General features: G+C 40.9%; 1 protein-coding gene across 1 annotated transcript in view; it reads right to left on the reverse strand.

Annotated features, from left to right (window-relative positions):
- Positions 1–25,873, reverse strand: part of LOC126213050 (uncharacterized) — a 65,682-nt gene that overhangs the window by 12,904 nt on the left and 26,905 nt on the right. The window contains exon 2 of the mRNA XM_049940660.1: positions 4,477–4,656. Within this exon, the coding sequence (XP_049796617.1) occupies positions 4,477–4,656 (180 nt within the window). The remainder of the gene's footprint in view (positions 1–4,476; positions 4,657–25,873) is intronic.

A 25,873-nucleotide genomic window follows, 5' to 3' on the forward strand; every position in this document is an offset into this window, starting at 1 on the left:
ACTTGGAATGAAACGCACAGTACAATAGGGAGCAGTCAGGACGTTATTTATTTACAGTTGCATTTATATTTTTTTGTAGGCTCAGTATTCGTTGCTTTGTTTTGGTACTAATGACTTCAGAAATAGTCATTAGCTGAAACTCATATTTTGACATCAGTTTCAACGGGCGTTGGTCAGGCATGCAGAAGCACTGAGACAGATCCGTGATGACTGGGTGTTGTGTGATGTCCTTAGGTTAGTTAGGTTTAAGTAGTTCTAAGTTCTAGGGGACTGATGACCATAGATGTTAAGTCCCATAGTGCTCAGAGCCATTTGAACCATTTTTGAACCACTCCAGCCGTTGCCTCTCTTTGTAACTTGCAGCTCTGGGTTAAGCGCCACATTGTTAACAATGCTTCTGGCTCTCCCTGGATGAATTTATATGCTCGAAGAACTAGATCTGTCTGTTACTGACGTAATAATTGTTGTGTTTTCTTCGTGGCATCCATAACCACTTCAGTGGCTAAGACCCTCTCTGTGCTTTAAACTAGCAGGGAAATCAACATTGAATGTTCTATGCGCACCCTGAAGCGTGCTGCCCAGTCATATGCAGCGAAAAGACGCTTTTGGTTGGAGTGCCGCTCAACGACCCGTTTTTCTTACGTGTACAACTTTATAACAGCTCCATCTGACGGCCCTAGCCACACATACTCCCACACCTTGAGGCACTGTCTGTAGATTAGGCATTAAATTCAGGAAGTTGGTGTATAGCCTGATAATAAGAAACTGTACGCCAACATCTCTTCTGAATTTGGTGCAGATATCCTGCCGTCAGGATTCGAACCAGCTGCCTCCTGGCAGAGAAAACAAATGTACGCTAACTACTGTAATGATGAAACTGGTTGATCTGACTGTACCTACCTCTAAAGATTACGATTAGCTGCTTATGTGACATTTGTTATCTCTCTGAGCCCGGATATTGTGATTCAGTGAATATATTTAAGTGTTATACGTATCAATATTAAATTTATCTTTCAGAATATGCACCATGACTAGAGTTTTCCAATCATATAAGGACGTTTGATTACCACTTTTTAAATTCTGCAGTGTCATATCCGGCGAACTGACATTTCACGAAAAGTGCTCTTGGTCCAAAAACAAGGTTTTCAATTTGTGTTTAGTGTTATTTCACATTTTAATTTCCAGTGTCCATACTTTTTCAAATAAATTCATAGAACTTTGTCAGCATCACCAGGAAGGATTCAGGATTCACACCCATTGCAGTGGAAGCTCGAAAACATAACAAAATAAATTTTTTTACGTGCGAAATTTCATCATTTTTTCACTTACTAATGGCTGCATTTGTTGCTATAGGTATACTTTTCTTCATAAGTTAGAGAGATTCTTCGATGAATTTTGCACAGCATACATACCATACTCACAGGTGTATGAAACTCTAGAATTTATTTAATTTATGAAAAAACGAATGAACTGTTATATTTTAAACTTCATGTTTAGAAAAAACACAAATTTTATAGTTAATTACCTCAATTTTTACCACAGTTTTAATAGATTTGGAAAATTCTAGAGTTTCATACACCTTTAAGTATGATTTGTATGCTGTGCAAAATTAATCGAAGAATCTCTCTTACTTATGAAGAAAAGTGCACCTATAGCAACAAATGCTGCCATTAGTAACTAAAAAAATGAATATATTTCACACGTAAAAGAAATTACTTCGTTATGTTTTAGAACTTCCACTGCTATGAGTGTGAATTCTGAATCCTTCCTGGTCATGCTGACAAAGTTTTATGAATTTATTTGTAAAAGTATAGACACTGGAAATTGAAATGTCCTGTGGTGCCTCTCTTGCTCCAAGTCGGCCCGTTTGACGTCCTACCCCCCTTAACAGTCTGTCTCCATTTTTCATGGTCTTCTGCTTCTCGGAGCTCTCCCATGTTTGGTGCGTGCTCTCCTTTAGATGGTCTATTCATCATCTCAGTGGTCTTCACTTAGATCTTATTTTGCCTTGGATGATCATCTTTTCAAAGTTATCTTCCTGTCGTGAATTATGAGATCTAAGAACTGTAGGGTTCGCTCGAAACAGATACTGGACAATCTCTGCTTCATTCCGAGTTGTTGAAAGATCGATTTGTTGGTCCGTTATTTTCATCCAGATCTTAGCTTTATCATGTGCCTTAAAAATTACTTTGATACAGAATATTTAAATTACGTAAAATTTGCTCTTTACCTTTTTATACGAAATACTTTTACTATCGATGGCGGTAGGAAACTAACTGCAATACTAAACACGTAACTGTGATTCGCTCTGGATGTCAACACGTGGTATTGTTAAATATAATGAAATTTTTATACTACAATACCTCGCGATTAGCGCCCGCAACAAATAAAATGTTGTGACTGTTACCTTCTTCCAAAAGACTCGTCTCTCCATCGAGTCATCTCAAAACATCATCTGTCTTCAATTACCCATCAGGGAGCATGGCAAATAGAATTCCATTCTCTGTGCTGTAGGTCCGACATCCAAGTTCCTCACTCTGCCAGATACAACACACACACACAAACACACACACACACACACACACACACACACACTGTCTTTCTCTGGCCGACGAATGCTTCCCTCGCTCGGCCAGCCTTCAATCAATGATAATAGAACTTCTGGTAGCCAAATAATATGTTATTACTCATGTCTTCAGCCATGTGAAGATGCTCGTCGTGGTAAACATTAAAAATAAACTGTCAAATGTAGCAAAGTATTATTTCACATGATATGTACATCTTTCATAAGATTTGAGATCATTTCATACAGAGACAACACTTTTGGAAGAAGGTAACAGACACAAAGTTTTATTTGTTGCAAGCGCTAATCGCGAAGTATTGTAATGTCAAGATTTCATTGTATTTAACAATACCTACGTGTTGACATCCAGGACGAATTATCAGTTATGTGTTTAGTATTGTAGTCAGTTTCCTGCCACCGCCTATTGTAAACATATTTGATACATAAGGGCAAAGAGGAAATTTTATTTAATTTAAATATTCTGTTTAAAAGTAATTTTTATGGTATATGACAATGCTGAGAGAAAGTTATTGTTCATGCTAGTTCGAGTTAATTTTCTGTTTCATAGAAAGGAATCAGTATAATTGCAGAATTCTTTCCCTAATACATACATCTTTCATGTTGGTTGTTTTCTTTTCATCATAAAGCAGTTACATGCACGAAGGAGCTTTATTCAAACGGACCTCGGCCGCCATGATCTACGCGCATAAAATGCTTTAGTTACTTACGATGCTGAATTGAAACCAAATACCTACAGATTTTCATAAGCTGTTAACAGTTGCGTACGTAATTTTTTGTATTAACTTACTTCACGTTATTTAGTGTATTTTATTCCATTTGTGCACAATGACATTCCCACACAGTCATAGAATACATCACGAATATAATAATTGAACACAGTGAGTAGTAACAACAATTACTAAAAGAGGGATGTGGAAGGTGTTGGAAATGGACAATTGTTAGAAACCACGCTGATATTCGCTTTGACTGAGACAAAAGATCTGAATGTGAATGGCTGTATCCAGCGAAATTCATGACTCTCCATTACGAGACAAGCTTTCCTAAATTCCATTCGGTTTTGCATGGTGCAATAACGGCACTCACACTTGAATAGGTGCTGGGTATTTTTGCAAAATCTAAAAGAATGTGGTCTTCTAACTTGGGATTAAGATACTCATGGCCATGAAACCTTCCTGCAGTTTGTTGAAGATGTATATGCCAGAGCAATTCGCACTTTCATTAATGATGAAAATACGTGCTCCGCACACGCAGATCTTTATACTGTCTCATTCTAACTAACTGAATGCAACCGTTCCTTTCTTTTCTTTTTTTAAAAAAAAATTCTAGAGTTTCATACACCTGTGAGTATGGTATGTATGCTGTGCAAAATTCATCGAAGAATCTCTCTAACTTATGAAGAAAAGTATACCTATAGCAACAAATGCAGCCATTAATAAGTGAAAAAATGATGAAATTTCGCACGTAAAAAAAATTATTTTGTTATGTTTTCGAGCTTCCACTGCAATGGGTGTGAATCCTGAATCCTTCCTGGTGATGCTGACTAAGTTTTATGAATTTATTTGAAAAAGTATGGACACTGGAAATTAAAATGTCCCGTGATGCCTCTCCTGCTCCATGTCGGCCCGTTTGACGTCCTACCCCCCTTAAGAGGTTTGTGTAGCGGGTCACCAACTTCCAACTATGAAAGACCGCATGTTGATGACGAGTGTTTGTGAATGATAATGGCCTCACCAGTGCCCAGCAACTCAATGGGTAAAGCAAAAAGCAAAAGAACGCTATGCGTCGAGTTCTGGTCGATGTCTGATTCAGTTACTAAAAGGAGTGTCTGAGAGTAGTGAAACTTAATCTCCCTGGAACTTTTTAAAGGCTCACTGCAAAATACTCGTACGTACCTGGGATGTGGCTTTTGTTGCTCGACTCGAGGGAGCGTGTCCAGAGTACGGCGACCGGCTCGATGGAGCCGCGCTTGACGCTGGTGGCGCAGATGATGCCGCCATCGTGGTGCCCCCGACACCAGTACCAGTTGTACAGCAGGTCGCACGACGGCCACGGCGCATGCGCTGGAGCCGGGTCTGCAACAGTCGTCGCTAGGGGTGACCAACAGAGCTTGATGGCTGGCGTTTCCCACAAGTACGAACCTTACGGGGAAATCCGGAACTACCATAGGAAGAGAAAAGCAAATTCGAGGCTGGCCAGTGGATCTAGTTGGGATGTAAATTTGGCCAGAGCATATCTGATCGGCGGTTGTAATTGAAAAGTAAGTCAAAGATTCTGACTGGTACGCCCTTCCTTGGAGGCGATAAGGAGACGGAATAGGAGATCATCTGATGAAAGTTAGGGGATGGGCCCATTTGCTGGTTGTTCGTATAACATTTTTTAAATCTTTGCATTGATCAACTGATGTCATGTAACAGTTTCACATCCTTTTCTTTCTTTATTCATTCCTGTTTTTATACTCTAACTTGAAAGCCTTCTAAAGTTATAACTTTTTTCATGTTGTTGTTGTGGTCTTCAGTCCTGAGACTGGTTTGATGCAGCTCTCCATGCTACTCTATTCCGTGCAAGCTTCTTCATCTCCCAGTACCTACTGCAGCCTACATCCTTCTGAATCTGCTTAGTGTATTCATCTCTTGGTCTCCCTCTACGATTTTTACTCTCCACGCTGCCCTCCAATACTAAATTGGCGATCCCTTGATACCTCAGAATATGTCCTACCAACCGGTCCCTTCTTCTTGTCAAGTTGTACCACAAACTCCTCTTCTCCCCAATACTATTCAATACCTCCTCATTGGTTATGTGATCTACCCATCTAATCTTCAGCATTCTTCTATAGCACCACATTTCGAAAGCTTCTATTCTCTTCTTGTCCAAACTATTTATCGTCCACGTTTCACTTCCATACATGGCTACACTCCATACATATACTTTAATCATACAGCAAAGCTGCATGCCCTCGGGAAAAATTACGGCTGTAGTTTCCCCTTGCCTTTAGCCGTTCGCAGTACAACAACAGCAAGGCCGTTTTGGTTAGTGTTACAAGGGCAGATCAGTCAATCATCCAGACAGATGCCCCTGCAACTACTGAAAAGGCTGCTGCTCCTCTTCAGGAACCACACGTTTGTCTGGCAACTCAACAGATACCCCTTCGTTGTGGTTGCACCTGCGGTACCGCTATCTGTATCGCTGAGGTACGCAAGCCTCCCCACCAACGGCAAGGTCCATGGTTCATATTCTTTGATGTTGTTTTCTTCTAGTTCTTTTCTTATTTCTGCAACCAATGGTACCATTGATTTCTTTTTCCTTGAAATACAACCATTCGTATCTTGAAGTGCATCCATTATTTTTCTTTCAGCACCTGCGACATAGTCGCGTATACGAACAGTGACCCAATACTGTCAAATGTTTTTATTCGAGACTTTGATCACAATATCAATTCTTTTGACAATGACCGGTTTCAGTCCGTAATGACCATCCTCAGATCTTTTCTACACCATGTCCTAAAGTGATAAGGCCATAATGGCAATGTCAATTACATTATGGCCTTATCACTTTAGGACATGGTGTAGAAAATATCTGAGGATGGTCATTACGGTCTGAAACCGGTCATCGACAAAAGAATTGATATTGTGATCAAAGACTGGAATAAAAAAAAACATTATTTTTCTGATAATCCGTCTTTTAAGTAACTGTAGTCTGTTCCTCGTTAAACATTCAGAAGCATATATACATTCTGGTCTTATAGTTTTGGTATAGTGTTTTAGTTTTGTATTTCTGGATTTGCATACCTTGTACATATTTTTAGTTTAAGCATATATTCCATCCATTTGATTAATTCTCAAATATGCTGCAAATTTTTCTAATGCCTTCTGATGTTTAGAATTATTAAATGCTCCGTTTTTACCTATTTGTGTTGCTATGTATTTTATATACGTCTTGAAATTAGTTTCTTCACCTGAAATTTTGAGACCAGTTGTATTGGACATTCTTTACAGAAGGTTTTGTTGTGCAACAACTTCTGTCAGTATTGATAATGATCCGGACAAGCCAAACAGGTTAACTTAATTTCATTTGCTTACCTTCCCAGAAATACTGGTATAATTTTGTTATTTTTTGTTAGCTCCAAGTCCAGATCCTTAATTTTTTTCTAAAACATACGAGTAGTTAAATAGTAAATGGGATACACCATCCTCTTCTCAAACGCCAATTATCATTTCAAATGGTTCAGATACTTCTCCTACAAATTCCTTTTGAAATATTGTATTTGTATGAGTTCCACAACTTATGTTTGATAATATTGCTTTAAAATCTAATTCTCTAATGGTTTTGTTTGGTGTTTCTCCGTCTATAGAAGGAAACAATTATTGAAATCAATGAACAATACTGTTACAGGTTTGTAGGTTAACAATCCGTTGCGAATTATTGATTTTAAATGAAGAATATGTCCTGTACAGAATCTTCACTTTCGAAAACCGACCTGATATTTTTGCCAGTTATTTGTCTAAAGTTTTTTAACTCTGGTCATGAGTATTTTTGATAATATTTTGAACACCAGTGATAAAACTTGACATTTTGTTTGTCTCTCGTTTTATGTCGTAGGTGGATCAGCGCTATGTCCCATTCGTCTGGAATCTTTACTGTTTTCCATACATTCTCAAAATGCAAATGTAGATCTCTTCCAGTCTTCATTTATTTATTTATTTATTTTCATTTTATGAAGAGCTGCCTTCTTGATGTGTGTTTTTCTTAATTTGACACAGAAATAGCGCTTTATTATAATATTATAATTTATTATTGTTCAATTTACAAACAGAAAGTTGATTGTAACTTAATATAATAAGTATAAAAATGAAATTCTTATAAATTCACCACCATCTATAATAAGAACGTGAGCCCTATCTGCATTGAGATGTGTCGAATAGCTTAAAGGTAGACTGAAATATTCCGTGGACAACCGGGATTCGATCCCGCGACCTTTCGAGTTCCAGGCACGCGCCTTAGCGCTAATTCATTAGGCTTACGTACGTTCAAGGTCTTAAAACTGTCTCCGAAAAAGACAAGTCCTGTTAGCCACTTGCCGTGCAACATAACCTAAGTATCTTACGTTATATCTAATGTACTCGGTACCCAGTCTGTTTCGCATCTCGGCGCTGATCGTCTCTTTGTAAGTCCTTGCCTTTCTATTTACAATGCTAAATCCTAGACACTGCTTTTAATAATACCATACAAAACTAACAAATACACACTCATAAAATTTAAATATTAAATTCCAGTGTGTCGTAGTTTCTCATACAGGGAAGAAGGGAGGGAGACAAGTGTTTAGCGTCCTAGCAACGACGAGATCATTAGAGATGGAGTACAAGACCATCGTTCCGCATTGACCACAAGATTCCTACCTTGCAGAGACGACCCATAATTCAAAATAAGTAATACTTATTTAGAGTCGCATTTAACAATAGCAATGGCTCAAAAAGCGTGTAATAACTTGTAAACCGCGAGGAGTGTACAGGGACAGCCGTGGTAGAACTTACGATTGGCCGCAGCAGGACAACACAGCGCGACCAAGAGAGCTGCAACGGCGGTCAGGATTGACGGTTCCATGGTCAGCGCAGGGTGCCAACTGCGCCCGCAGCCAAAACTGAACTGCTTTTCTGAAGCGGGCACTGGACGTGCAACTGGACATGGACTGCCGAGACTTACTGATAAGCACGTACTGAACATACTGTAAGCAAAGTCGTAATGTTCGCAGGTAAGAACATTATGAACCTAGTGGGTTATAAACCCCCATCTCTGATCCACGTGCGAGAGTGGTAATCACCGTTATTGTTATAATCACCCTGATCAGGATGTCTTAAATCGTCAGTTCCTAAAGTATTTATCCGGTCATGTTACATTTGACCAACTTCTTAACAACTAAATAAGCACGGAGACAATGTGTAGCTGTTGATCTTCAAACATTTGCTCCCTCTAAATTGAAGAAGCACCTCTCTGATAAAATACCGTAATGTCTCGTAAACTGATGGAAAACAGAAGTCGAAAGGAACGAATGATGCAACTTAACGTCGTCTCGACATCAAGGTCACTTGTGATTGAAAACTGAGTTTGACTGCACATCAAAAGAGAATGGAATTGGTAGTAGACTCCTTGAAGAGGACTTCTGCAAGAGAATGTGAGCCCTCGTTTCTAAACAGCAGAATAGCCGTCATAACAATCAAAAATGGTTCAAATGGCTCTGAGCACTACGGGACTTAACTGCTGTGGTCATCAGTCCCCTAGAACTTAGAACTACTTAAACCTAACCAACCTAAGGACATCACACACATCCATGCCCGAGGCAGGATTCGAACCTGCGACCGTAGCGGTCGCGCGGTTCCAGACTGTAGCGCCTAGAACCGCTCGGCCACCCCGGCCGGCCTCATAACAATCACCAAGGATTCAGTTCCACAGTGATATTTGGTTCAGGTAATAAGAATGTGGACCCCCATTCGTATTAATGGGAAATGTTAAACAACAGAATATTCGTCATAACAATCATCAAGGATTCGGTTCTACTGTGACGTATTCATCGTCAATGGAAACAACACAGTGTACAACTTTTAAATAGTTGTTGGTTCACGTTGTAAGCTGCTACTCTTTTGAAAACTACATTCGAGCGTTCAAACAAAATCATGAAACCGGTCTATACCGTAAAATATGCCCACAGACACTGCATCTAAGCCGTTATAATAATGTCTGACTTTGGAATTGAAGTACGAAATGGCAAGCTTACGCAAAGAGCAACGAGAGGGAGGAAGTTACTCAGAACTAACACAACTAGAACATTAACTACAAACCTCATACTACTAAGTCTCAAAGTACACAGATCAACAGAAGTTTTGAACCACCCCGATATGATGATCAGGTGTGTTGCTATTGTGGCTATTCCTGTACCGATAAGAAGATGAGCCCTGACGTTGTTTGTAAGCGTGCACGCCGGCCGGTGTAGCCGAGTGGTTCTAGGCGCTGCAGTCTGAAACCGCGCGACCGCTACGGTCGCAGGTTCGAATCCTGCCTCCGGCATGGATGTGTGTGATGTCCTTAGGTTTAACTAGTTCTAAGTTCTAGGGGACTGATGACCTCAGATGTTAAGTCCCATAAAGCTCAGAGCCATTTGAACCATAAAGCGTACACACAGTTACCATGAACGCTATCTATTGATAGAACGCCGCACAATTTCAGTTGAAAGTAAAGTAACAGTATGGACGCATTAGAGACGTCTGTGGAACAGTAAAGTGAACATCTATCATGCTACGAACGACAGTCGCGAGAAATGCACGGGTACACATCATCAATTCACGGGCAGAAGGCTTGTCAAGCAGGGAAGCTGCTCGACGTGAACACCAGAGTGAAAGTGATGTGGCGCGGACTTGGAATCGGTTCCAGTTGACAGGTAGAATGTACAGAATGCTACAGACGTTTGACGGGTGCACAATATGATCGATATCTTCGACTTTTGAGTCAAATAAGCCGCAGGCTGAGTGCTCCAGAACTGAATTCGGCGTTCGAAGAGACTATAGGAGGTTCTCTATTGCATTAAACTCTTAGGAGACGATTTACATTCCCTTTATTATGGCGAGCACAAAATCGTACATCACGGCGCCATGGTCTCCATTACAGATAAGCAAGAAATCGTATATAATGGATGCCAAAAGATTGGCGTCGGGTGTTGTATACGGACAAAACTCTGATCTGTTTGCACCCTGATAACCGCAGTTCCACAGTTCTACAGTACAGGGACAACATCGCGCAGTCAATATGGGACCGTACCGCCAATACTCTGGAGATAATTTTATTTTGGTGGATGACAACACGCGTGCTCTTCGTGATGTTCCTTCAGCATGCTAAGAACATCAGAACGGAGTGGACTGCCTGTTCCCGGACAAGAACACAAACGAACGTGTATAGGATCGATTGAAACTAGCTGTTTTTGGACGTCGACAACGAACACTCTGCGCGACTTAGTGCGGAATCGCCATAGAAGGGTAGGACAATTTAGACTGTGGCGTGCAAGGTGAACTGATCAGTGGTTCGCCACCACGGACTCAGGCCTGCATCCGAGCAAAGGGACGTTACACCACATGCTGATGTTGCTCAAGAGTGCTGCGAAAACCCTCCCCATGGGAAAGAAATGATTTTGTCCTTACATGAAAGCCATTTATTTTTTAATTCGGTGATCATATCAGGGGCGAAGGTGACTTGTGATGGTGAAATATTATGTCTCTTACAAAAGGGTGCATCTTGTCTTAATCATCTGGGTTGTGAAAATGGGATTAAACTCTGTAAGAACCATCTGAAACTTATATTGTGGTACATGTATATAGGTTAGATGGCCGTAGAGACGAAACAGTGGTTACAATGCAGCGCATGGAGGACCTGTCGTACACTATTTGGGTTAGGCTGGTCCAGATACGTAGAAGTTTTGTCTGGATCGGTTGTATATTTTCTTAGCTAATCGTGTTGTGAACATGGGATGTTCACACTGCTCTCTTCTGAGCACCAATAGCGTTGGCGTGCTGATTACTGGGACCACTAGCCAGCCAAACAACTCAGTTCGAGAACTCAGATGACCTGAGGTATCGGTTCAAAAGCAGTCGTGCGTTCTTTCCTTACTCGCTATCGAAGTGTGCGTGTAGTGTTTCAGCGAAGCGATTAAAACACAGGGAAATGGGCGTGCACACTTGATAAGGGCAATACGTTGGCAGGCTACACCATCCGCTGTAGCTGCCTTGTAGAAGTCTAGTATCAAGATCCCATAATTCAGATCTTCGCCACGAGCTTTTCCATTCCACCGTGTTTTAATAATTTCACTGAAACTTCACATTTGCACTTCGATAACGAAAAAGTGAAGAAAGTACGACAGCACTGCACGACACAGCAGAATATGACTGTAACTACTGCACGTATTAAAATATGTTATCTCAAGCAAACGTTTAGCCTTGTCTTTTAGATGGTTTGTTCCATCAGTAACTTGTGCTTCTATAGTCCTTAGGTCTGTCAGCCTTCAAAACTCGATTGTACTGAAATGCCGAATTTTACAGATAAATGACCTTGGTGAGTGGTAGAACAGACACACACCCGTATTTTAAAGTAATCTACATTCGATTTTAGCCGTGCGAGCTGTGGTACTTTCCCTGTGTTCAGGATGGCGGCTATCTTAGCTACTCAGTGATTTCTCCTAATTGTGTTCTCAAGTCTTCCTTACTGAGCGTATTCAGTATCGGTGAACTACGGAGTACACGTTCTTCAGAGCGATGGAACAGATGAGACGCATTCCGGGACACATTTTTTAACTTACAGAGTCTATAGAATAAGTGTGCAAGGAGTTGCTATGGCCTTCACGCTATATTCGAAATACTTGTGTGCGTTACGTATATGTAATTTGGTGATTGTCGACAGTAAGGAAGACCACTATTCATTTTTTGCGACGCAGACGATATACGGCTGTCGCATCTACCTTGCTGTACAGCCTTTTGTTGGTTATGACTGTATTAGAGAACCATAGCTTACTATTGAGGTCATAGTGTTATCTATGTTAAGTATGCTTGATCCACATGTTTATTACATCTGTTGATGACCTGTGCGACGAAACTGATAGTAAATAAAATTTTTGGTTCGGTTACCAGCTTATCTTGGTGAGTATGACGTGGACATCTTTGTGTGATAATAAATGGGAATAATGCAGGCGCTTACGCTTCCACGGTCAGAATCTGTTAACATACAGGTTTCTTGGGTGTACAGTCGTGTCACGTTGTAAAATAGCTATCACTACATAGACGAAACTGAATTTTCGTGTGGGTCTACTAATGGAGAAATATCCATAAGTAAACTCAGTGGAGGGGCATTGCAACCGTGGCCGAAATGTACGTTTTGTCATTTCATTGACAGTCGATTTACAACATAACGTGGTTCTACACGCAGAAAATCCTTGTGTTAATTGGAAATATGTGAGTAAATAATAAAGCGCGTTTACAAAAATGGTTCAAATGGCTCTAAGTACTATGGGACTTAACATCTGAGGTCATCAGTCCCCTAGACTTAGAACTACTTAAACCTAACTAAGGACATCATACACATCCATGCCCGAGGCAGGATTCGAACCTGCGACCGTAGCAGCAGCACGGTTCCAGACTAAAACGCCTAGAACCGCTCGGCCACAGTAGCCGGCCAGCACATTTACACCTCCTGAGTTACTCTGTCGCCTGTTACTCGTAACATTGCCACAAATAATTTTTAAATTTCTTGCTTTGCCCGAAGTACCACATGTTTTAATCACATTAACGTCAAACGTGATTCTCGTACGATCATGGGCATAGATAACTCAATACAAGAGGATGCTGATGTTGCAATGCAGCTTGTTGCTAACCAGCCATGGTAAACATCCAGCTGCGTGTTTCCTGTGTATATTTAGAGGAAAACACTGAGAAAACGCGACGTGCCAAATGCAGGCACAGCGTTCTCTCTCGTCACGTCGTCTCAGAAGAGGTGCGTGCTTCGGTGAAAGGCCAGACACCTTCCACTGTACAGCTAATGGCCCATGTGTGTTGGTACTGTCTGGTAAATGAGGCGGGCTGTTATCACAAGGCAGCACGAACGACTACAGCTCGCTCAGTTGACCAGCGAGTGGCGCCTCGTCAAAAGATGGCTGCCGGTCGAGAATTACTCGAGATATACTGTGGACTTGGTCATTTATTCGCAGCGTATTGCTGGAAATCGATATTGAGGATAGGGTGCCAGTTAGTACTACTGCGCGTACTAAAATGTGTTATCTCAAGCAAACGTTTAGCCTTGTCTTTTAGATGGTTTGTTCCGTCAGTAGCTTGTGCTTCTATAGTGCTTAGATTTGTCAGCCTTCAAACATCAACTGTACTCAAATGCCGAACTTTACGCATAAATGACCATTTTTTAGTGGAATTTATTTATTTTCTCATGTCAGAGGCCACTTAATATTATATTTGCATGTTAATGCAACTTGTATTAAGAAACACATGCTATATAGATAAAAACGAAAATGTGAAAATCATCATCATCACAGTCATTAGCTATTTGGCATACACTGCAGGATAAAAGCTTCCTCCACACTTTTCCATGAATATGGATTTAGCTTTACGTACTCGTGCTGCTCCTGTATGTTCTCAAACACTATCTACTCACTTTCCATTATGTCACAGCCACAATATGGAGCTGCTGTTGTGCGTCTAGGTCCGTGCTACAAGTCAGTGGCGCTTGAGGTGGAAAAGGGTCGCATTCCACAAGGGACCAATTCCGACGCTGCTGTTCCTGGGGCTTAAGTTTGCCAGACAGCTGAAGCTGTACAAAGCAGGTTCCGGGAGTCGTGTTAGTGGTTATCTCGAGGTAGAAGCGTGCTAAGTGTCGGCGCAGGGGCTTGGGGCATCGTGCCAGCGAGTACATTTTGTCGTCCCTCGGAGGCTCTAATAACGCACGGTGTCTATCCTGGTCCCCCTCCGAAAGGTGGGGGCAAAGGTTTGCTTGCCATATACATGTTGTAGACCTCAGAAGTTCCCAGAGGGCCCCGTGTAGGCGACCAAGGAGGATTTCCGTGTCCCTGTATCGGTGTGGTCCTCCAGCAGTCAGGAACTGGCTCAGAACCTTAGCCTTAGGTGCGCCGGATAGCCCCTTCTGCATCCGCCCGTTACAGGTGTGGATGAACCGCTCGGCTCCACCATTGCTTCCTGTTTGGAACGGTGCCGACCTCAGGTCGTTTAGGCATTTTGGGAGCGTAAATCCTGAAACACACTCAAGCACCTTCAGTGGCAAAAAATTTCTGCAAGGCGATTATTGTCAGTTTTTCTGTGATATTTGACATTCGAATTATACAGGGTGAGTCACTAATTATTGCCACCAAGAATATCTCCGAAAGTATGATAGGAGCTGAAAAGTTTGGGGGACAAAAGTTGCATGGTACAACGGGGTCCAAAATATGATGTTTGTTTTTTGTCGCTAGGTGGGGTCGCTTCAGAGATATGAAGGTCAAGTTTTTTTTTTTAAAATGGGATGCTATAGTTTGGTACTTATTTTCTGATAGCGGCTATCGAGACGAAACCAATGATGTGTAACAGTAAGGTCTTTGAAGATCAGCAAAGGTAAAAAATGTGGCATGAACGTACATTTACAGAAGATGTTCGGAGTGATGACCATTGGTATCAATGCAGTGCTGCAACCTTCTTATCATAGATTGAGTGGTATTCCCTATCACATCGGCACTTATCTAAGCACATGCTCTGACAGTTCTTACAGACAACCTATGGACTGACTTTTTTCGGGTCCATAAACATTTTATTTTTATCTTTTATTACTTTTATGTTGTAATTTCTTGTACTCACACGTCCCATGAACTTGGAGATTTGCTCCTCAATTTGGTCCTACAGAACTTGACGTGTAAATAAATAAATAAACTACCCTCGCCTAGAGGTGGGGATCCAGGCGTCTGTAGTGTGATCCACAGTCTTCGTATTACGGATTAAATGGCTCTAATGGTGGTGTTGGATGGTGGCTTGATGAGCTGCTATTGTTGTCGTAGAATTTGCTTTTGTAGTTTATCTTGTGGTGCCTGGTATTGCATTTGAAGATGCAGCTGTTACTATCAAGTTTCATCAATTCCAGATCTATGATCACTGAATGTGGTCTGTCATCCTCACACACACGCTAAATTCGAGTCTTCCAGTACTACACCTTCCACGGTGCAACACACGCTTTGTTACACAGATAATATAGAAACTGTACTCACATCTTATTTCATCACTAGCTCCGCTCCGCGGTGTTACCCGCGGTTAAACAGAGAGTTATAGAAAGGTGCCCTGGTATGTGTTTATTCCGATCTTCTACTAGACCACTCCACCTTCCCCTCTCTCTGTCCATCTCCTCCTTCCCTCTACCTGTGTTCATCTCCTCTTCCCCCCCCCCTCCTCCCCCCGCTGCCCATCTCTGTCTGTCCACTTTCTCCTCCCCTTTTCCTCCTTTTCCTCTCCAAGCTATCAGTCCATCAGTCCAGTTGGAGGCTGGTGGTTCTTACCCCTTTCCAGATCGTAATTAATGTGTGTACCAGATTTGGTTGAAATCGTTCCAGCAGTTTAGAATGAGCTTCTTAACGCGGCTTCGCCCGCGTACGCACACGCCAAATACATTTCACGTGTATTTAGCATACTTCAAACGAATTTGTACACATATTTCGCCCGTATCTCTTCCGAATTTTGCCTGCACTTTCATTTTTAGTTATCTCATTGTTTACGACGTCGTATCACCTTTGCAGGCACATCTAGTGGTACTTGCGGTTACTATCTGTGACCTAACTTGTCCGTAGAGTTATTAGGGTTCTAGTGGCAGCGACTTTGACTATTAATCAACACATCCTCGATCCTGGGATAGAATCCCGCCACTACTTAAATTTTGAATAAAAGTCATCAACAATGGCGACCAAAAACTTCCGGCATAACAAGTCACCCTCGTTCTGCCAATGGCCTTCTCGAAGAGGGCGCAGGAGCGGACAGAGGTTCAGGGCACTCTCTTGCCCTTGGGGTGTGGAACGGCCCCTAAAAGGCGGGGTCAGTGACATAAGGGCGCAGAAGTCAATGCAAACCACTGAATTATAGACACATCCACAGTATATGCAGCCTGTAATTGAAAAAGTTTCATGGTAATCTCTCCAGCGGCAAAAGATTCCAAACCGGTCGCTGTGACCGAGCGGTTCTGGGCGCTTCAGTCCGGAACCGCGCTGCTGCTACGGTCGCAGGTTCGAATCCTGCCTCGGGCATGGATGTGTGTGATGTCTTGAGGTTCGTTAGGTCTGAGTAGTTCTACGTCTAGGGAACTGATGACCTCAGATGGTAAGTCCCATAGTACTTAGAGCCATTTGAATAATTTGAAAAGCTTCCAAAATAGTCCCCCATTCGGATCTCCTGGAGGAGACCGCCATGAGAAAAAGATTGCATAACCAACGAAAGGCAACTTTCTAGGGATCGGGGCGTGGAATGTTAGAAATGTGGCAGGGAAGCTAGAAAATCTGAAAAGGGAAGTGCAAAGGTTAATTCTAGATGTAGTGGGGTTCAGTGAAGTGAAATGGCAATACGACAAGGATCTCTGTCCACAGGAGTATAAAGTAATATCAGCAGCCGCAGAGAAAGTTTTAACGGGAGTAATATTCGTTACGAATAAGAAGGTAGGGTAGAGAGTGTGTTGCTTTGAACAGGTCAGTGATAGGTTTGTTCTCATCAGAACCGACAGCAAACCAACCCCGGCAACCATAGTTCAGGTTGTAAGGTGTATGCTTCGCCGGCAATGGGCGAGGCATGACAGAATCTCTGACCAGAGAGTAGTTTGTCGTTAGTTGTTGCTTGTCGCTAGTCTGCGCTTGTCTGCGCGAGTCGACTGTAGTAGTCAGTAGTAGTCTGCGGGAGTCGGCATGCGTCGGCTGTGTGCTCTGGTCGCGACTCTGGTCAGGACTCTGGAGGATGAGTATTGTTGTAGAAGGTAAAGAAGCAGCCTTGCGCATATTTAATAATGTATGTTAATTGTAATTGAATTTGTTCAAAAAAATGTCCCAATAATAATTTTTATAATATAAAGTAACTCTTTTAAAGAAAAGCATTCATTTCAATTTAAAGAATTTCCAATGCATTATCATTGCTTCCAAGAATCAAAAAAAAAAAAAAATATATACGCCAGAATTGCACGAAGCTGTGTCGAAAAATGTCTAATTTAGAGCAGATATAATTGCAGTTTTATTGAGGTAAGAATTTTTGCTTTTTTTTTTATTCAGAATACAGGGCCGAAGGGCAGCGCTGCTATCCTCATAAAATTCATCAGGTTACAAAATTTTTTTTATTATTTTGGTGTTTAGGAATTTTTCTGTTTCGAACTTGACATTAAATGAGAAAAGAATTTTGTGGTAACATTAAATGTGAATGCATTTCTGCACACCGACAATAAATGGAAGCCAATTTTGTTCAGAGGTTACAATATTAGAAAAATTCATGTAATTTTTATTCTTTGGGAGGTTACACTTGGCTCCATTTCCATTTTTTATTTAACATTTTTCTTTGGGGGGGTTACAAGGTATACATGCCGACATCGCGATCAGACGATGATGAGATAGAGAAATTATGTGCGAATATTGAACGGGTAATTCAGCACTTAAAGGGAGATGAAAATTTAATATAGTCATGGAGTACTGGAATGCAGTTATAGGGAGGGACTGGAAGAAAGGGCTACAGGAGAATTTGGCCTTGGTAGTAGGAACGAGAGTGGAGAAAGACTGACTGAGTTCTGCAGCAAATATCAGTTAGGAGTAACGAATAGTCTGTTCAAAGCCCGCAAGAGGAAAAGATATACTTGGAAAAGGCCGGGGAAGACTCTAGTTAGATTACATCATGGTCAGGCAGAGATTCCGAAATCAGATATTGGATTGTAAGGCGTACTCAGGAGTAGATTTTAACTCAGATCGTAATTTAGTAATGATGAGGAGTAGGCTGAAGTTTAAGAGACTAGTCTGGCAGAATCAGTTCGCAAAGAAGTTGGATATGAAAATATTAAGGAATGAAGAGATACTTTTAAAGTTCTCTGAGGCTATAGATGCTGCGATAAAGAATAGCTCAGTACGCAGTTCAGTTGAATAGACATCCCTAGAAAGTTCCATCACAGAAGTTACCAAGAAAAACTTAGGTAAAAGGAAGGTAACAGAAGAAATAGTTCAGTTGGTCGTTGAAAGAATCAAGTATAAAAATAGGGAAATTCATGAATACAGAAATAAACGCTATGAAATAAATAGGAAGTGTAGGGAAGCTAAGGCGAAATGGTTCCATGAAATATGTGAAGAAATCGAAAAAGAAATGATTGTCGGAAGGATTGGCTAAGCATATAGACAATTCAAAACAACCTTCTGTGAAATTAAGAGCAAGGGCGGTATCATTATGAGTGCGACGACAATTCCACCGTTAAATGCAGAGGAGATAGCAGATGGATGGAAAAAGAACACTGAAGACCTCTATGAGGGGGAGAACGTGTCTGATAAAGTGACAGAGGAAGAACCGGGAGTCGACAGGAAAGCAGTTTCACAAATTTTTCTGGGCTTCATCGAAAACAGAACTTTGCTGCTCTATAGGTGTCTGTCGATGAAATACTTGTACCTTTTCGTGGAAGATGTGGGTTTAAAATTTATATGCCAAACAAATCGGCAAAATATGGCCTGAAAATTCAGTGCTTGCCTGATGGTCGGACGAATTACTGGTATAATGCGTACATTTATTCCGGAAAAGGCAGCGACGGTCACACCCTTTCAAACTATAAGAAAGGTCACAGTGTTCCCATACAGGCTGTACTTCGATTGGTAAAACCTATTCAAAACACAGGGAGAAATATTACGGGAGACAATTAGTACTCATCATAAGAACTAGTCAGTGAACTATCGAAAACAGGACTCACATACATCGGCATGCTGAAAAGAAGTAAAAAGGAGATACCACAGCAGTTTCTACCTAATAAGAAACGAGGTCTGAGGACAACTGTTTATGGTTTTACAGAAGACATGACACTAGTTTCCTTTGTGCCCAAGGAGTCAAAATGCGAATGGACGTGTACGGGTTTGTAGACAACGTCATGAATCCATGGACCCTGCAAGTCTGCAGGGGACTGTCCTAGATGATGTAGGCTCTATGTGTGTGGCGTGTGTAGTTGGAGTGATATGAGCACCTGTATCCATTCGCGTCTATTGTGAATTCCGATGGACTTGGACAGTTTCAGCAGGACAATGCGACGCCCCACACGTCCTCAATCGCTACAAAGTAGCTCCAGGAACACTATTATGAGTTTAAACTCTTCCGATAGCCACCAAAGTCCCCAGACATGAACGTTATTGAGCATATCTGCGATGACTTGCATCGTGTTGTTCAGAAGAGATCTCGTATTCTTAAGGATTTATGACCAGCCCTGCAGGATTCATAGTGTCGTTTCCCTCCAGCACTACTTCAGACATTAGTCGAGTCCATGACACGTCGTGTTGCGGCACTTCTGCGTGCTCGCGGGGTCCATACACAATATTAGGCAGGTGTACAAGTTTTTTTGGCTCTTCAGTCCATGACAAACTGGAAGGTCTTTTAGTGCCAGGTACAAAGAACATTTGTTAGGAAAAAGAGGCACTAATGTACACAATTCCACATCTGCAACTTTCCGGACACAACCCGAAACGCGTTGAAGAAATTTCCATTTTGCATAGAGAAAGAAAAGGTCATAGGCTCGATGTACTCGAAGAGCTAGAGATTTTCAAGCATATTTCTAAGAAGGAAGGCCTCGTCCTCAACAAACAGTTACAATTACGTAACAAAAAATTTTCCAATTGTTTCAATCCACTGCTCGCGGAATTTTGATTCCTCTGTTTCTTACTGTATTTTTCCTGCTTCTGGTTTCGAATCATTATTTTCTTCTAATCTCATAGATACGTGATGCTAAAGTTACCTTCATGCAAATATTTTCTGGATTCTACAGCTGTTTGTAAGATTTTTTTCTATGCCTTTCTGCCCTTTACGTAATAATAATTTCTGTAAAGCCTAACAGATGGCTCTATTATAGTTAGTCTGCTTGACTACTGCGTTATATCTGATACACATTAAGCCCTCTTTATGTTTTGACTGTCTTTTTACAGTTATTTTTGTTATAATGTTTCAAATGGGCACATACTACTGTCCAGTCCTGATAGGCGGCGTAACTCGTATTGTTTTCTTGGCAGCAATGTAAAGTGCGACCGACTATTCACTATTAATACGACGATAAATGTAAAATACCCGCGCGAGACATAAATACTCTGTGGAATTTAAGCATCTCCGTGCGAACTCTATAACAAAGATATACAGACTGTATTAAGCTACGGCAAAGAGATAAATATTCCACATTGGATATTGGAAGAGAGATGTTCTATGTCGGATTGAGAGGAGATTGTTGGAAGCCGACATTAAGGCAGTAATCTATGTTTTATGACATTGAAGAAAATAAATACATATAAAAACACAAAAGCAAGATGTGTAGAGTTCATAACCCTTAATCATTTCAAAAGGAATATTCCATGATTATAAACATGCAAGCCGTTCGGAAGTGTTGTGTGGTTTAATGGTGCGAACCTGCAGTTTTACACGGTTTTGGGATTCGTCGAGAATATTTCTCCGAAGACCTAAATTTCCCGAACTAAAGTTGGACGCCACATTACACACACATGACACAGCATAAAACTTGGCTGTACCGCTAGATTTCCGTAGAGCGATAAATTATCTTTAACGATTTCAGGTGGAGAAGTTCCAGCAAGGACACTCAACGAGATCTGCTGCTGCGAAACGCATATGGTATTACTGTGTTCTTTAACTTACGGAGAACAGTAAGCAATATAGATTTCATAACCACCGCAAACATAATTAAAAGCACTCAACTTAAATAAAAGGCACAAACAGTGAAAAGGAATCGCTAAACCAAACCAAAAATAAAAATCAATTAATAATAATAAGCAATCACATTAATAAAACGCTCATTAAATAATAGAGGGAATAAAAATAAGAACTTCAAAAAATTCTAACTGTTCCTTTTTAGGAATGTAATTTTACTTAAGTAACCTTTGTGTGTCATGAAAATTATAACCTTGGTTAACGTGTTTTTTGTTACACCTGATTTTCTATATATCATTTTATAGGATTTAGCAACTGTTCATTCTGGTGAAGACACCCACAGTAGGTATCGAACCCTAGGTCAATGACCCTAATGTTTATGTGCAACCAGATAGCTGTTTAGTCTTATATTGAAACTAGGATACGGTTACTGAACAGCAGCCATGTTAAAAACTACATTATTAGTTTGTACTTGTTCTTTTAAATGTGAAATGTGATCAGATTTTTCCCTTTATTGAATTATGGATTGCATAGTCCCTCTATTTTGAAACGATGAACAGTAAACTCAAAGCTGACTTTGCATCCAATTTCTCATAAATGAAGAGTGGTTTTCCAACTAGTTATTTTGCGAATCTGTAATATTATCTCTTTGATGGTAATCAGTGAGTGAGTTGAGAGCTAACTATCTACTGTTATCTTCGCAATACAAATCAAAAATATACCGCTAATTTTGTTGTGTTTTATTTTACTAAATCTTCAAAATTCTGCATTGCTGAAAAACATTCAAATTTCCACGAAGTCTACTTCCAAGAACTGCAGTAAACGACAAGAACTCCTGAAAATATGTATTCAGCAAACCACTGGTTTTACAAATAGAAAATAAAAAACCGGTCTTAGGGACCCCACACACCAACCCTCCCATTGTAACTGTGTTCCTGTCAACGCCCATGGTGGTTAAAGGGTTAAGGCATGAAAACAAGGTGTTGTTCCACGTATCGTCAAGCTAGTTAAGAGTGGTTACATATCATGTAAAATTTCCAAGCTCTCGTTCTGTTTCTGGAACTTTTTTATGTTATATAGATCGTTTTTGTCCTATGTAAAGATTACATTCTTCATTCTTGAAGACATTGTTAGGCATAGCACAATACTGTCACACGTGTTTTGTAGTATCACTATTTATGTGTGCTCTGTTCTATAATCCAGCTTCTACTGGGCATTTTGCTATTCCTTTTCGGCTAATGATAGTCTCGACACTTTTTCACCACGATTTTTCAAGTAAATAAATATTCCTGGCGATGTACGTGGCAGTCTATATGTTTAAATTTTGATTTGTCGGCATCCATGGTGCTCGCTGTTCCGGAAGACTGTTTGGAATGTCAGTTATTGAACACTACACAGACACAGTCTGACCCAGTTTCCAATACCATATACATTTTACCACACGCAATTGCTGATCTCTCAGGTCTGACTGAAATATCTTATTATTTATTTAAACAGTTATTTTGCGGACGTCTTTCTGTTCAATTTAAAAGTTATATTTCGCTCGCAGAGCGTTCGTGACTCACTGACAAAATCACTAGACTGCTTCACCAGTTTACTTACATGTTTTTTGTTCATACGTAAGAGTTTCTACAAGGTACTTTGTGCACACAAAAATCAAGTAAATGTTCTTTTTATATGATACTTTTCGCGATCCTCATTCATACTCAAATATTATTTTCCTGTCGGTATCTTTCTTCTACTCATTTACATTTTAAGACGTTCTGACAGTTTGATGCATTCGTACGAAAGGTTTACCTACAATTTTTTTTTAATATATAACGTTCTTTGCTCAATATTGGATCAGTTGATCATACCGTACTACGTAATGCTGTGTATGCTGTACATTTTCTGTAGTATTCAACACAGATTCACTTTTCACCTTTCTGCATAAAACGAGGACCTATATCCATATAGTTCCTTTCTTCACAGTGAGAGACAAACTCGCGAGCAAGGGTAGATCACGACCTTACTATGCACAACATCCCAAAAAAATCAAATGGACAAAATACGCCCGGATATTCATGTTTCTGACTTGAAGAAGTACCAGGAGGTCTACGCTGCATTCATTTAAACGTAACTGGTACATTGTCTTGTAACTGATCGTCAACTTTCATGACATATTTTGATACACAAATATAACCGTGGGTTCTGCACATTAGAAATGAGACAAAAATGAATATTTCCATAGAAATAACACTAATTACTACACGAACATACTAAATAGGTATTAAACCCTTCCAGCATTTTGTCTCGGGCATAACTCTCCTTCATCACGGCTTCCATCTGCGTCCAGGGCACATTATAGGCAGCACAGTGTGTCTGGTATCCATAAATTTGCATAAGATAGGTGTAGCCTTTGAGAATACGTCTTGATAATCATTCAGGAACATAGAAGGGTCTCGCTGCTGGGGCAGACTCAGGTAGTCAGATTTCGTTTGGTAATGGTACGTGACAACTCACTTTGGTTGATTTTTACGTCGCAATAACTCTCCTCAGATTGGTTATTGCTTATAAACAAAACATTCGGTCTGGTGCATTTTACCCCAATGTTATGAAAATATTTGCCACGTATGTCAATAGTCTTAACCATTTCCAGTGCTCTGTCTTCTCCTTTATCTACCAGCCAATAAAGTTCACGTGAGAGATCGATCCTTGAGGCCCTCTCGTGAAAAAGTTCCCAGTCCAATACGACAGGCAACGACAAGTTATTTACAAACAGAAAATTGCATCTGACAGGCTTCTTTTCGGCTTGCACCTGGTGCTTAATTAACTGATTTTTTGCACCGAGAGATCGTATCACGTTACAGTTGTGCACAGGAAATGTAATTTTCTGACTTGATTAACCTGTTTGAAGAATTCACTATCCATCACAGAAACTGACGCTCCTGTGTCAATCACCAATTGCACATTAATAGCGTTAAAACTGCCATTTATCTCAGCTTCGATCACTTCACTGTCCTGCCTTTTGCAAGTACGGTGTTCCTCTAACAGCTCTTGCCTGAGGTCACACTCGTTATTCTACTTAGCATATTTAACACATAGTATTGCGTGCCTTCTCACTGAGCCGCGACCCTCTGCTGAAGGCTTGCAGTGGCCGCGCATAGTTGGTAGCTGTGAAGGTGTAGCCTGATTACCGTCAGTTACCTCCACAATGACTGCACACTGTGCGTCTATGGTTGATTCGGCTGTATGTTATGTTGCGAAGGGGGCCATCGTAATCTACATGTACATCAACTCCGTAAGCCACCTAATGGTGTGTGGCAGAGGGTACTTTCGGTAACGCTATCTGATCCCTCCAACCCTGTTCCACGCGCGAATAGTGCGTGGGAAGAATGATTGTCGGTAAGCCTCTGTATTGGCTCTAATTTCTCGAATTTTCTTGTCGTGGTCATTATGCGAGATGTATGTGGGGGGAAGTAATATGTTGTCTGACTCCTCCTGAAAAGTGCTGACCCGAAATTTCAATAGTAAATCTCTGCGTGATGCACAACGCCTCTCTTGTAACGTCTGCCAGTAGAGTTTGTTTAGCATCTCCGTAACGCTCTGTCGTCAGCTAAACGATGACGTGACGAAACGCGCCGTTCTTCGTTGGATCTTCACTATCTCTTCTATCAGTCCTACCTCCTAGGGATCCCAGATAAATAAACAATATTCAAGAATCGGGTGAACAAGCGCCTTATAAGCTACTTCTTTCGTGGATGAGTTACATTTCCTTAAGATTCTTCCGATGACTCTGACTCTTGTATCTGCTTTTCCCACTATCTATTTTATAGTCATACCACTTAAGGTCGCTCTGGATAGTTACGCCTAGATATTTTACGGCTGACGCTGTCTCCAAATGTCATCAATAGTGTAGCTGTAGAGTAATTGATTTCTTTTCCTATGTATGCGCAATATGTTACATTTATTTACGTTCAGGGTCAACTGCCAGAGTGCATCATTCATCAGTTCTCTGCAGGTCGTTCTCCAAATTCATACTATCGTCTGGCGTTGCTACTTTGGTATAGACAACAGCATCATCTGCGAATAGCCTTACACAGCATCCGACGCTTTCTGCTAGATCATTTATATATGTATTGTAAACAGCACCGGTCTTATCACACTTCCCTGTGGTACTCCGGATATTACCTTTATATCTGTTGATTTAGTTCCGTTAAGAGCGACGTGTTGAGTTCTATCTGCAACAAAGTGTTGAATCCAATCGCAGGTCTACTCCGATACTCCGTAAGCTCGTATTTTTTTTTTTTCCGTAAAGGACAATGCGGGACGGTATCAAACGCCCTACTGAAATCAAGGAACACAGCATCAAGATACGCCGTTGTCCACTGCGCTGTGGATCTAATGGAGGATCTGGGCAAGCTGATTTTCGCAGGCTTTCTGTTTGCGGAATTCATGTTGATTCTTATAGAGGAGATGTTCATTTTCCAAGAACGTCATAATTCTTGAACATTAACATGTTCCATAATTCTACAGCAGACTGACGTCAACGATATAGGTCTATAATTGTGTGGATCTGTCTTATGGCCTTTCTTAAAAACGGAAATGACATGAGGTTTTTTCCAGTCGTTAGGTACCTTTCGTTGCTCAAGCGATCTACGATAAATTACTGCTAGAAGGGGAGGAAGTTCTTTCGCATATCTTTATAGAATCTAATAGGTATTTCATCTGGTCCTGAAGCCTTTCCACTGCTAAGCGTTTGTAGCTGCTTTTCAGTTCCGCGATCGGTTATCTCAATATTTGCCATTTCGACGTTCGCACGACGATTGAAAGGAGGGAGAGTGTTACGATCTTCCGCGGTGAAACAACTTCGGCAGGACGAATTCAGTGTTTCGGC

This window comes from Schistocerca nitens, chromosome 1 (genome assembly GCF_023898315.1).
Source record: "Schistocerca nitens isolate TAMUIC-IGC-003100 chromosome 1, iqSchNite1.1, whole genome shotgun sequence".
Classification (NCBI taxonomy): Eukaryota; Metazoa; Arthropoda; class Insecta; order Orthoptera; family Acrididae; genus Schistocerca; species Schistocerca nitens.